Here is a 13622-nt window from a genome sequence, read left to right as displayed (position 1 = left end):
AAATGTGGGACTTCTCCCCTGAATGCCCTGTGCCGTGCTCCCTCTTTCCAACGGGTAAAGTCTGCATTTCAAGTTGGGAGGCTCTGTACACTGTGCCCGGGTCGCGCTTCCTGGTTCCTTACGGGAAGATCGATGCCCCTCAAGAAAGGCCGGTGTGCAGACGACAGCCAGGAAGCCGGACTCCTAACAGCAGCTGTCAGACTTGGCCTGGTTAAGGGGCCCACACCACCAGCCCTGGGGTCTTCAGGGTTAGCGAGCCTCCAGCTCTGGGCAGCGGCGCCGCGGGTAGCCTCTGTCCCCGCCCCCCGGGGGCCGCGCCCATTGGTTGGGCTCCTGATCGGCCCCGCCCAGCAAGCGGCCCGCCCGGCGTCTACGCATGCGCAGGAGCCCACCCCGCGACCGCTTCAGCACCAGCGCCCGGACAGCGGCACCGCCCACGGGCATGGACCGAGGTAGCTGCAGCAGCGGTAGCGGTTCGGCTCCCGGCCCGGGTCCGGAAGGGGAGCAGCAGCACGAGGGGGAGTCTTTGGCCCCAGATGGCAGCTCTCCGGACAGGTAGGGCAGACCACTCCACAAACCCAACTCTCAGACCTTCTCAGCACCCCCGCCCCAGGTATCCCCAGTAGCCGCCATCCATCACCCCATGCAATCCCCAGCCCCTGTCGGAGCCCCTTCCGGCGCCTCCAGGCTCCGGGCCCCCTGGCCACGCCCTCATTCTGCCAAGTCAATTTTCTCTCTCGCTGATACCCCCTACTGTCAGCTCCCACCTCCCTCGTCGCCCCGGGGAAGCTGCCCCTCCCACTGTTCCTACCATACCTCTAAGACCCGGGGTTCCCCCACCCCACCCCACCCCACCCCACCCACCGGCCTTCCGAGCCACTCCCTCTAGGCCCTACCCGCGCGCCTTCTCAGTGAGCCCCAAGCCTGCGACCACCTAAGTCCGGGTTCCAGCTTGTCAGTGTGCTGGAGGGTGTGTGTGTATCATAGATGGGAGGCTCACCACGGTGTGTGTTCTGGGAGGGCAGATACTCGGCGGCCACGCCAGGAACTGGCTTTGTCCACTCTACCCTGCATGGCCAGCTGCGCACGTGTGGGCCAGAGTCTCCGCTTGTGGCAGCTACCTGCACTCTCTGGAGACCTGACCGAGGCGGCTCAGGCCACCGTCAGAACCACCTCTCCCTCCCCCCACCCCAACCCAAGGAGCCCCAGGAGGGCGGATGGGAGGAACACTTTCCCACTGAGGGCCCAGGTCTTGGTGCTCTCCTCTCTCTTCCTCCACCATATGTGTGAGGAAACAGCCCGGCTAGGTAGCAACATGGCGCAATTTCTGTGCCCTGTTAGATCTGCCGCCTCCAGAATCCCTCCCCTGACATGACACTGCCTTTCTACCCTGCCTGGACTGAAATGAGAGGCATTCTTTGGAGGCACAAAGCAGAGGTGGACACATGGTCTCCAGACTGCTCCAATTGAAATGTACATTCTGTACCTCAGAGCAAGAGGATGCCCCACAAGTGAAAAGAAATGTTTCCTGCCCTCTATTGTTAACACATCAGCCTGGACAGATTTAGCCATCTTTCCATCTGAAAGGCCCAGAGTTTTCTTCAAAGGGGTGAGACACAGGATGGATGTGTTTCTGAACCAGGGTCTACCTGGGACTGTGGCCTGACCAAAGAGCCAGGGGTGGACAGGGCAGGAACAGTTTCAGGGCAGAGCAGGGTCCTAGGCCAGGAGCCTCCCAGGAAGGGACTGGAGAGTCATTTGGTGTCTTGGATATTCTGCCAAGGATCAACACTGTCTGGTCTGCTCACCTCCCCTGCACATGAGGGTCATTCTTGAGCACAAGAATCACTTGCTCTCCAACAACTCCCTGGGACCTCTGGCGCCTCTCTGTACATCCCCAGAGACACTGAATTCTAATCAGGCAAATTGACTCTGCGGGGGGATAGATACATAGTGAATATGATGGCGTGCATGTGTGCACGCACACACAGTCCTTTACTAATGCATCGACTACAGCGTAATTTGAAAAGTTCATTCTTTGTGTTGTTAGAAATTACCTTTTTATTTTCCTAGTGGTATGGGCTGCTTCCCCATCTATCCTGGCCACTCTGCAGGATCACATGGATGTCCATATGGCTATGTGTCTGTGGACTTGGGGGAAAGATTCATGCACATGTGCATTGCCCCTAATAGGGCTCCCAAGTGGGGGCTCTCTGTCTGGAGCCCTGTCAGCTAGGCCCTGAATACTATGACTTTGGCCTCTTAAGGAGGCCTGCATCACTACTTTCCATCTCCCTGCCTGCCTGTCTCAGTCACCTGGCTTACAGGCCAGCCGGCCCAGGCAGTCGGCCCAGAAAGTAGCTCATCCCAGTCCGAGCCATGGAACTGAGAGGGTGAGAATGAAAGCCCCCTGGGGAGACAAGGTCTGGAGTGCTTAACTCATATTATTACTAGGTCTCCTGAGCATAGAAGGCAGCAGGGGCTAGCAAGAGAAAGCTTTCATTTGGAGGAGAGTTTGGCTGTTCTTGAAAGAGTTAAGACAAAGGCCCAGTCCTACAGCAGTCAGAATGTGGAGTTTTCACATTTTACCATATTGCCCTGGCCGGTGTGGCTCAGTTGATTGGGCATCATCCCATGCACTGAAAGGTTGTTGGTTCAATTCCCAGTTAGGGTACATGCCCTGGTTGCAGGTTTGATCCCCAGTCGGGGGAGTGCAGGAGGCAGCTGATAGATTAATGTTTCCCTCTCCCTCTCCCTTCCTCTATTTCTCTCTCTTTGAAAAATCAATTTTTAAAAAATTCTACCTATTGACAATGATGGGCACAGTAAAAAAGGGTGATATTTGGGAACAGTAGATCCTAGGTCCCTGGAGAGGGAAAGAAGGGGTTAAAAGAAAAGGCATGGCTCCAGGAAGATCTTAGTAAAAGCAAATCAGTGGTGGAGGCTAGAAGAGAAGCCACCAAAAGAAGGAGTTAGGCTTATGAGGTTTGGTAGACTGGTTAAGGGAGTGTGCTCAGGGTCTCCTCCAGCACCCCCTGGAGTGCTGACTTCCCTTAATGAAAAAGAAACTGACGCTAAGTGGGAGCCTGGCTCCTGGGACAAGTCAAGTACTCAGTGAGTGCTTTAAGGCCACGGGAAGTTGGAATAAGCATCCTTGTTGCCCCACCCTCCTGACCTCTGGAAGGCAGGCCCTGCTCTAAAGAGGGAGACCAAGACTAATGGGTCATCTTCATGCCTTCAGAGTCCAACCCAGACCAAGCTCAGTCCCCAGTGTGTGGTAGGTGCTCAAAATATACCTGCAGAATAAAAATCTTCAAGATGTGGATGTCCACACTTAAACACATAAGCTCAGGCCATTTATGCAGCTTCCTTTTGGCCCATGGAGATGGGCCCATAAGGTCTTTTAACTGGCAGGACACTGGTTGCTATGTCATTAACTTTATGGGGTCATCTGAGGTCTTGTTTTAGAACAACATTGATCAAATTCCTATTTTTCTAAATGTTGTTAGTAAAAAGAAAAGGTATCAGTGATTTAATCATGAGATCAAATTCTGATTCAGCTTTTGAATAACAAAAAAGAAAGTATTTTAAAAAAAGAAAGGAAAGTATTTATAATTATACTATACGAGGCCCGGTGCACAAATTTGTGCATGGGTGGGGTCCGGCACAGTGGCGGGGGTGGGAGGTGGGAGGGGTGGGCATGGGTGGTTAGCCCACTGGCCCCGCCCCCGATCGGGGTGTTGGGGCCGCCGATCTGGGCCCGGATCAAGCTAGTTGGCTGCCACAGTGCACATCATAACCATCAGTCGTTCTGCCATTCCGGTCGCTGGGCTTTTATATATATAGACTAGAGTCCTGGTGCACAGAATTTGTGCACTCAGGGCGGGGGAGTTCCTCAGCCCGGCCTGCACCCTCTCACAGTCCCGGAGTCCTCGGGGTATGTCTGACTGACAGCGTAGGCCTGCTGCTCCCCATGCTTCTGGCTGAGCGGTGCTCCCACTGTGGGAGCACACTGACCACCAGGGGCAGCTCCTGCGTTGAGCGTCTGGCCCCTGGTGGTCAGTGTGTGTCATAGCAACCATTCATTCCACTGTTCATTCAATTTGCATATTAGCCTTTTATTATATAGGATATACAGTGAGATTCTCAAGGTATGAGGAGTTCTCAAATAGAGATATATTATCTGAGGTGCCTAAAGAGGTCAAATTGTAAATATAAAAATACTTCTTAAACTACATGCTCCCCGCAGCACTGAGTGTGAGGAGGGGCAGGAAAGCAAATGTGTCTCCCATAGGTCTTCCACATATGTTATATCAGTTAATACCAAACCTGGGAGGGATCATTATCATTATACCCTTATGCCACAGACATGGATGCCAATGCTCCGAGAATTGTGTGTCTTTCCCAAGGTCCCAGAGCTAGAGGATGACGGAGCCAGGAGTACACCACCACTGCTCCCCCATTTTATTCTCAGCATAAGGCTCTGCCAGCCTTCTTGGAGGAAGAGGTTGAGTTTGCCTATTCTTTACAGTTCCTCTACTTGGTCTCTGGGCAGAACCCAGCCTCTGTGGGCAATGTCCACTTGCATCAGGACTCCGGCCCACAGCCCCTTCAGCAGTGCAGCAGGCAGGACTAGAAGCCCGGGTTGGTTCCACATACACCTTGCTCTCCTATGAGGGCTGTGCAAGCTCTGGCAGGCCACAGGATCCAGGGAAATGGAGGGAAAGAGACAGGGCTCTGCCAAGGCTACCCATCCCAGAACTCTGTTCTGTGGCCATTTCCTCGTGTCCTAAGTCTGGCAATTCTGTCACTGGGGTGGGACTCCATCTACCCCCACACCCAAGGAGTGGGCTGAGTCCCTACACAGAGTGTTGCCCTCCTTAGTAATTTTGGAAGAGATAACTATTTCTGAGTCCTCCTGGCAAGTTCCTTGGGGGTCCCAACTCTATCTCCCAACTGTGCACACGCTCACAAAGCAAACCTTCTGTCCCGTGGTCCAAGGTCGGTGGAAAGGCAGTAACTGCCTTGGCCAAACTTTCCCTGTTGATCCCCAGCCTTGTGAAGGTCGAGCCCTCCTCTGTGACTTCTCTCACAGCACTCAAGAGGTTAGACTTTCCACATCTCCCACCGACTTTGAATGCCTAGAGGACAAGGACTGGGACTTCTTTATCCTAGCACCACTAGTAACAGACTGTCTGACACTCCATATTAATTCAACAAACATTCCCTGGGCACCTTCTGTGTGCAAGGCACTGTTCAAGGCCCTGAGGATAGAGAGATGAACAAATGCTTCAGGCCCCTGCTCTCCCATAGCTCACATTTCATATGAGAAACAGGCAATGAACGTGACAATTATATCATATAATTCCAGTTGTAGCAACTGCTCTGAAGAATTATAAAGCAGGTAGGGGGATGGAGAGCTGGTGGGTGATTATTTAGAGAGGGTAATCATGGAAGGCTTCTCCAAGAAGGTAATCGTTAAACTGAGAACAGAGTGTGAGCCATGCAGTTATCTGAGAGAGGAGCAGTTATCTGAGTGTTGCAGGTGCTCAACAAATATCTAACAAGAGAATGAACCAATGACTGTGGCAGCAAGAGCACAGGACTGCAAGTCAGAACTGGGCTCACAGCCCAGCTCTTCACATCTCACTGAAACTCAATTTTCAAATCTATAAACAAGGAAAGTACTTCCCCTGTAGGTTTTTGTAAGGAGTAATTAGGTCATACATGTAAAAGCACGTTCGTTGCCTAGCACAGTGTCTGGCATATAGCAGGCTGACAATAATGTTGTGTGTGTGTGTGTTTTGAGTACATGGACAGATGAGTCAATAAGACAATGGACCCCAAGAGGTAGATTGGGGCTATAGATACATGGTCCCCACCCTCCTTGCCTGTCCTCCAGGACTAGTAATAGAAAACTCTTGCCCTAGCCAGTTTGGCTCAGTGAATAGAGCGTCAGCCTGGGGACTGAAGGGTCCCGGGTTCGATTCCTGTCAAGGGCATATGCCCGGGTTGTGGGCTCGATCCCCAGTAGGGGGCGTGCAGGAGGCAGCCAGTCGATGATTCTCTCATCATTGAGGTTTCTATCTCTCTATCCCTCTCTCTTCCTCTTTGAAATTAATACAAATATATATTTAAAAAAAGAAAGAAAGAAAACTCTCACCAGTGTGCCTCATCCAACCTTCCTTGCCTCTTCTCTCCCCAGGTCCCAGAGCAAGGCTGTGGCCCCTGAGGCAAGCCCAGAAAGGAGCTGCTCCCTTCACAGCTGTCCCCTTGAGGACCCTTCCAGTTCTTTGGGACCTCCACCGGCAACTTCTACCCTCCAGCCTGTGGGTCCGTCCAGCCCCTTGGCCCCTGCCCACTTCACTTATACCCGGGCACCGAAAGAATACCGAGGGGGCAGTTCCCTGCCAGGGCTTGGGGACCGAGCAGCTCTGTGTTCCCATGGCTCCAGCCTCAGCCCTTCCCCAGCCCCCTCACAGCATTATGGGGCCTGGAAGCCACCATCTGTGCAGCACCATGTAATCAGCGTCAGGTAAGAGGGGTCTAGCAGCCTGCCAGCTGCCACTGGAAGTGGCCTCTCTCTGGAGACCTCATTTTTTCTCCCATTCCCCTCAATGGTGTGGGGAGATGGGAACCCATTTTAGGGCTGGGCTAAAAAGTAGGGCCAACACTGCCCCCCACTCCCCCCCCCCCCCCAGGATCTGAACTCCAACAGTAAGGCAGCCCAGGATGTCCCCTGCCTCTGATGAAGGAGGCAGCTTGGATGGAGGAGGAAGTAAGGGTTTAGCTGTGGTATGGGAAAGCCTAAGAGGGTTAATGCCATCATCCTCTATCCTCCTACCCCCACCTCCCCCCCTGTAAGAGGACTCTGACAAGCAAGTGTCTTTTCTTCTATTCCACAGGCAGGAACAGGCCTTCCGGATGCCGAAGAGGTAGGCCTAGGCCTTCTCTTGACCTCTAGAGTGACCAGGCTTTGCCCAGTACAGGTCCACTAGTCCTTCTTGGTGGCTCCTAAGCTCACCAGCCCCTGCTACCACACCCAACACCAATTCATGCGGGCTCTCCTCCTCTTTCCCAGCTATTCCCAGCTGATTGCTGAGTGGCCAGTGGCAGTGCTGCTGCTGTGTCTAGCTGTCATCCTCCTCTGCACCCTGGCTGGACTCTTGGGGGGCCACCTGCCCGACTTCTCCAAGCCCTTGCTGGTGAGGGGTCAAGGGGAGGGAGGGGGGGCCCCAGGCCTGGCCACCTCAGCTCAGTCTGGGGCAACAAGTCGGAGTGGCCCAGCTGGGGGTGGGGTGGCAGTGGTGGGCTCTCAGCCTACAGAGACAGTTGGGAAGATGGTATAGAGGTGATACTCCCGTTCAACAATCCAGGCAGGTGAGCTGGCCTTCCCTGCTCCAGGGACTCAAGGGGGCAGAGCCAAGAAGGACCAGATGGAAAACCCCTCCTCCTACTTGCCTCATCTTCCTCCTCCCTCAGGGCTTTGAGCCTCAGGACACAGACATTGGACGAAAGCTGGTGGTCTGGAGAGCACTGCAGACCCTCACGGGCTCCAGGAAGCTGCTCTCCCTTTCCCCAGACCTTGAGCTGAACAGGTAATGGGTTCCCATCTTCCCACACCATTGAGGGGAATGGGAGAAAAAATGAGGTCTCCAGAGAGAGGCCACTGGGTGACCTCCTCAAAGGTAGGTCAGAGGGGCTTGTTGGGGACCTCTGGGGAGTAGTGTCTGGCCTCCTCTGAGCACCCCACCCCTTGATGATGCCTGGTATTGCTTTTCTCTATACCTCAGCTCAAACCCCCACCCCACTCTGAGCCCCACACCCTGGAGTAGTGCCCAGGAGGGCATGGCCCGGCCCCGGAGGATGGTGGAGCCCCTGGAGGACAGAGGGCAAGAGAACTTCTTCTGTGGCCCCCCTGGTAAGCTTCAGCTTGGCCACTTCCTGACTTTAATGGTGGTCCCCACCCCCACCTACTAGAACAGAAGGAGCCAGAAGAACAAATTTGGGCAGACAGAAAGGGAAGGAAGCCAGCTGGCCATATTTATCCGAGGAAGTGGGGTTACATTTGGGAAGATGAGGCAGGTCTCAGGTGCTCCAGCCAGGTAGAGTTAAGCTGGGTGTGGGTGGGGCACAGAAGCTGGGATGCAGGCCCAGGATGAAGCAGCCAGGAACAGGTTTCAGCTTCCTGAGAATCTGAACCTCACATGGCCCTGGGTAAGAATCTTTCCTTTGGTGGGTCCAGGACCTGGGGCAACAAGGGCTGAGCTTTGGGGGTGTGTTGCAGAGAAACGCTATGCACAGCTGGTATTCATGTCCACCTCAGCGGGGAGCCTGTGGAACCTACACGCCATCCATTCCATGTGTCACATGGAACAGGATCAGGTGAGCTGACTGGGGAGGTACCAGGGACTGGGTGTGGAGGGAACCAGGACACCAAGAACCTGACCCTAAGGAAATACTGCTGAGTCAGGACTGCCAAGGTGGCCTGGGGAAGAGCATTCCCTGCTTAGAAAATTATCCCAATGCTGCGGAGAGGCTCCAGGCTGGGTGGGGGAAGAAGAGTCAGCTGTTTTCAGAAGAGCCAAAACACAAGTGTTGGAAGATAGAACATGCAGAGCCTGGGGATTTCCTAAAAGTCCTAAAACGGAGCTCAAGAACTGAGGCCCCAGCCCAAGGGCCCCAAGCCCCATCAATCCAAGCAGTGCACAAGGGTATCCACAGTACCCAAAGGCACCAGTTAAGAACATGTGCTCTGCCCTAGCCAGTTTGGCTCAGTGTATAGAGCATCAGCCCCCCGACGGAAGGGTTGTAGGTTGGATTTCAGTCAAGGGCATATACCTCAATTGCAGGCTTGAGGTAACCAATCTCTCTCTCTCTCTCTCTCTCTCTCACTCTCTCTCTCTCTCTCTCTCTCTTCCTCCCATCCACTTTCTTTAAAAAATCAATGGAAAAATATCCTTGGGTGAGGATTAACAAACAAACAAACAAACAAACAAATAAAAAAGAGCATGTGCTCTGGAGTCAGATGCTGATTTCAAGGCCAGCTCTAATACTCCCTAGGTGAATTCAGACCACTGACTACCAGCTGCCCTCCCGAAAGCTGTGTGACTTCAGGCATGTTTCTTAACCTCTCAGTGACTCAGTCTTTGTATATATAAAGTGGAATAAGCCGTAGCCAGTTTGGCTCAGTGGACAAAGCATCAGCCTGCGGACTTGAAGGGTCCCGGGTTCAATTCTGGTCAAGGGCACATGCAGGGGTTGCGAGCTCGATCCCCAGTGTGGGGCGTGCAGGAAGCAGCTGATCAATGATTCTCTATCATCATTGATATCTCTATCTCTCCCTCTCTGAAGTCAATTTAAAAATATTTAAAATAAACAAATAAACGGAAAACAAATAATAAAGTGGGGATAAGAATGGTACTTTCCTCATAAGGATGTGTGACAATTAAGATAGAGTTTGTAAAACTATAACATACTGACTGGCAATAGTAATCTCAATAAATGTTACCATAGTCACCATGACCTCAGAGCCCAGGCCAGACATCCAGCTGGTGGCAGAACAGAGCCTCTGGTTCCCAGGCAGGTGCTCTCTGTAACTACACCAGCCGTTGTGATGTCAACAGCAAGTGGGAGAGAAAAGGAGGCCTGAGGTCTGATAAAGAAACAGACCTGTGCCTAAGAGGGTTTAAGCAGACTAGGAGACAGAGCGGGGGCCGGGGTTTGGCAGTGACCCTGATCCTGGAAGGTTTTGGCCTCCGCTTTTCTCACCGTTTGCTCCAGTTCCCTGGACCTTTGGCCCTGTTTCATCGGTGACTGCGGCTCCCACTCCTGCTCCTGGCTCAGACAGGGCAGGGTTGAGGCGTATGACCTGCCAGGCCCTTAGGGCAGGACCTCTCAGGCTGGGGCCGCAGCAGCATGCCCCAGGCTCCTCTTGGATGGAGCCAAGATGTAAGTGCTGACACCTGGGCCAGGAGCCAAAGGCAGCTCCGAGACAAGCCCGTTCTGCTGGGTTGTCAGGATACCTCTCTCCCTCCGCTCTGCAGCCTGAAAGGAGGTGAGAAGGCCTTGGACAGGGCTGGGAAACCCCGGCCCCTGCACTGCCCTTGAGCTCTCTCCTGCTCTCTGTGCCCTACAGATTCGCTCCCATCACCGCTTTGGGGCTCTGTGCCAGCGTACAGCAGCCAACGAGTGCTGCCCCAGCTGGTCCCTGGGCAACTACATAGCAGTGCTCTCCAACCGCTCCTCCTGCCTGGACACTACCCAAGCAGACGCAGCCCGCATACTGGCCCTGCTTCGGACCTGTGCCCTCTACTACCACCGTGGGGCCCTGGGGCCCCCTTGTCTGGGGCCTGGGCAGGACAAGCCCCCACGCTGTGCCCAGGTTCCCGCCAAGTGCTCCCGGAGCAGTGCCGTCTACCAACTTCTGCACTTTCTGCTGGACAAGGACTTTCTGAGTCCCCAGACTGCTGACTACCAGGTGCCCTCCCTCAAGTACAGCCTGCTCTTCCTGCCCGCCCCAAAGGGTGCCTCCATGATGGGCATCTACCTGGACCACCTAGCCACCCCCTGGGGGCTCTCTGACAATTACACGTCCATCACTGGCATGGATCTGGGCCTCAAGCAGGAGCTGTTGAGACACTACCTAGCCCAGGACACGGTGTACCCCTTGCTGGCCCTGGCTGCCATCTTCCTCAGCATTGCTCTCTACCTGCGCTCCTTCTTCCTCACGCTCATGGTGCTGCTAGGGGCGCTGGGCTCCCTCCTGGTGGCTTTCTTTCTTTACCGAGTGGCCTTCCGCATGGCCTACTTCCCCTTCGTCAACCTGGCGGCCCTCGTCCTGCTCAGCAGCGTCTGCACCAACCACACCCTCATCTTCTCCGACCTCTGGCGCCTCAGCAAGAGCCAGCTGCCCTCCGGGGGGCTGGTGCAGCGCGTGGGCCGCACCATGCATCACTTCGGCTACCTGCTGCTCGTCTCCGGCCTCACCACCAGCGCGGCCTTCTACGCCAGCTACCTGAGCCGCCTCCCGGCCGTGCGCTGCTTCGCCCTCTACATGGGCACGGCCGTGCTGGCGCACCTGGCGCTCACGCTGGCCTGGCTGCCCTCCTCGTTTGTGCTCCACGAGCGCTACCTGGCGCGCAGCTGTGGGGCCCGGGCGCAGGGCCCGTGGGCCGGCAGCGCGCCCCGGCGGCTGGCGCTGGCGCTGCACCGGCGGCTCCGCGGCCTTCGGAGGACCGCGGCCCGGACCTCGCGCCTGCTCTTCCAGCGCCTCCTGCCCTGCGGCGTCATCAAGTTCCGCTACATCTGGATCTGCTGGTTCACGGCGCTGGCGGCAGGGGGCGCCTACATCGCCGGCGTCAGCCCCCGCCTGCGGCTGCCCACCCTGCTGCCGCCCCGCGGCCAGGTCTTCCGGCCCAGCCACCCCTTCGAGCGCTTCGACGCCGAGTACCGCCAGCAATTCCAGTTCGAGCGGCTGCCCGAGGGCGAGGGCGGCCACATGCCCGTGATTTTGGTGTGGGGCGTCCTGCCTGTAGACACTGGGGACCCCCTGGACCCTCGCAGCAACAGCTCACTGGTAAGTGACCCCGCCTTCTCAGCCAGCAGTCCCGAGGCCCAGCGCTGGCTGCTGGCCCTCTGCTACGGAGCTCGGAATCAGAGTTTCTTTGGTGCCCAGCCAGAGGGCTGGCCCACGCTGTGCTTCGTGGAGGCCCTCCAACACTGGATGGAGAGCCCCAGCTGTGCTCGCCTGGGGCCTGGCCTCTGCTGTGGCCACTCGGGCTTCCCCTGGGCACCCCAGCTTTTCCTGCACTGCCTCAAGATGATGGCTCTGGAGCAAGGTCCAGAGAGCACCCGTGACCTGGGGCTCCGCTTCAATACCCAGGGCAGCCTGACTGCCCTGGTGCTGCAGTTCCAGACCAGCTTCCAGTATAGTCGGAACTACAGCCAGGCCCACCACTTCTACACTGAGGTCAGCCACTGGCTGGCAGCAGAGCTGGGCAGGGCACCTCCCGGCCTCCGCCAGGGTTGGTTCACCAGCCGTCTGGAGCTGTACAGCCTGCAGCACAGCCTGAGCACCGAGCCTGCTGTGGTGCTAGGCCTGGCTCTGGCGCTGGCCTTTGCCACACTGCTGCTGGGCACCTGGAACGTTCCACTCAGCCTGTTCTCCGTGGCGGCTGTGGCAGGCACGGTACTGCTCACCGTGGGGCTCCTGGTTCTACTCGAGTGGCAGCTCAACACGGCCGAAGTGCTCTTTCTCTCGGCCTCTGTGGGCCTCTCGGTGGACTTCACTGTCAATTACTGCATCTCCTATCACCTTTGCCCACACCCAGACCGCCTGAGCCGCGTGGCCTTCTCACTGCGCCAGACCAGCCGCGCCACAGCCGTGGGGGCTGCAGCCCTGTTTGTAGCTGGTGTGCTCATGCTGCCTGCCACCGTGCTGCTCTATCGCAAGCTGGGCATTATCCTCATGATGGTCAAGTGCGTCAGCTGTGGCTTTGCCAGCTTCTTCTTCCAATCTCTCTGCTGTTTCTTTGGACCGGAGAAGAACTGTGGGCAGATCCTCTGGCCCTGTGCCCACCTGCCGTGGGACGCCAGAACTGGAGAGCCAAGTGGGGAGAAGGTAGGCCGCCCACGACCGGGGCCACCCGGCTCCTGCTCAGAGCAGTATGAGCTACAGCCCCTGGCCCGGCGCCGGAGCCCCAGCTTTGACACCAGCACAGCCACCAGCAAACTGTCTCACCGGCCCTCTGTGCTCTCTGAGGATATACAGCTTCATGATGGCCCCTGCTGCTCCCGGCCCCCACCGGCCCCCGCCTCACCAAGAGAGCTGTTCCTGGACCACCAGGCAGTCTTCAGCCAGTGCCCAGCCCTGCAGACCTCCTCCCCTTACAAGCAGGCTGGCCCCAGCCCCCAGCCCCAGGCCAGGCAGGACGCCCAAGGGCAGAAGGCTGAGCCCGTGCAGGCCTCACCAGAAGCCCCAGCCCCAGCCCCCAAGCCCAAGGCTGCAGAGCCACCTGATTGCCTCTGCTCCTCAGCCAGCACCCTGGAGGGGCTCAGCGTCTCCGACGAGACCTGCCTAAGCACCTCTGAGCCCAGTGCCCGAGTACCAGATTCCATGGGTGCCTCCCCAGAGGACCTGGATGAAACTGAGCAATCAGTACCTGAGCGAGGCCAGCTGAACGGGAAGCGGGACACCCTGTGGCTGGCGCTGAAGGAGACTGTGTATGATCCATCGCTGCCTGCCTCCCACCAGAGCAGCTCCTCCTGGAAGGGCCGAGGGGGGCCAGGGGACGGCAGCCCTGTGGTGCTGCCCAACAGCCAACCAGATCTTCCAGACGTTTGGCTGCGCAGGCCCAGCACCCACACTTCAGGCTACAGTAGTTGAGAGGGGCCCAGGAAGGCTGGACCAGGGTACAGCGCCTGGACCAGGGTGCAGGCAGGGGCAGCATCAGGCCGGAGCGTGATGGTGTTTTCCCGTGTCAGCAAGGAGAGGCCTCACCCTTCAGCTTTGGATTTTAGATCCTGCCAGATATCCCAGCCTTGGTCTGGGCTGCTGCCTACACCCCACATCTGGAGGATTCAGTGGGCAGAGTCTTTGGAGGGGAAACGCCCCGCTCTCC

General features: G+C 56.5%; 1 protein-coding gene across 1 annotated transcript; it reads left to right on the top strand.

Moving 5' to 3' along the window:
• Positions 1-318: 318 nt before the first annotated feature.
• Positions 319-13387, top strand: DISP2 (dispatched RND transporter family member 2). The gene is made up of 8 exons (XM_008142998.3): positions 319-555; positions 6206-6535; positions 6906-6935; positions 7082-7205; positions 7483-7598; positions 7794-7921; positions 8288-8385; positions 10139-13387. Exons 1-8 carry the CDS (start codon positions 377-379, stop codon positions 13385-13387), a joined length of 4254 nt encoding a protein of 1417 aa, XP_008141220.2. The 5' UTR covers positions 319-376.
• Positions 13388-13622: the final 235 nt, after the last annotated feature.

The sequence above is a fragment of the Eptesicus fuscus genome, chromosome 5, assembly GCF_027574615.1.
Source record: "Eptesicus fuscus isolate TK198812 chromosome 5, DD_ASM_mEF_20220401, whole genome shotgun sequence".
Taxonomy (NCBI): Eukaryota; Metazoa; Chordata; class Mammalia; order Chiroptera; family Vespertilionidae; genus Eptesicus; species Eptesicus fuscus.
Note: the sequence above shows the minus strand (reverse complement) of the source record. Positions and strands in the feature narration are given on the sequence as shown.

Coding starts and splice junctions, on each gene's coding strand:
- DISP2 (XM_008142998.3), top strand. CDS start 377: ATGCGCAGGAGCCCACCCCGCGACCGCTTCAGCACCAGCGCCCGGACA. Junction 556..6,205: donor GATGGCAGCTCTCCGGACAG/GTAGGGCAGACC, acceptor TTCTCTCCCCAG/GTCCCAGAGCAAGGCTGTGG. Junction 8,386..10,138: donor GTCACATGGAACAGGATCAG/GTGAGCTGACTG, acceptor TGTGCCCTACAG/ATTCGCTCCCATCACCGCTT.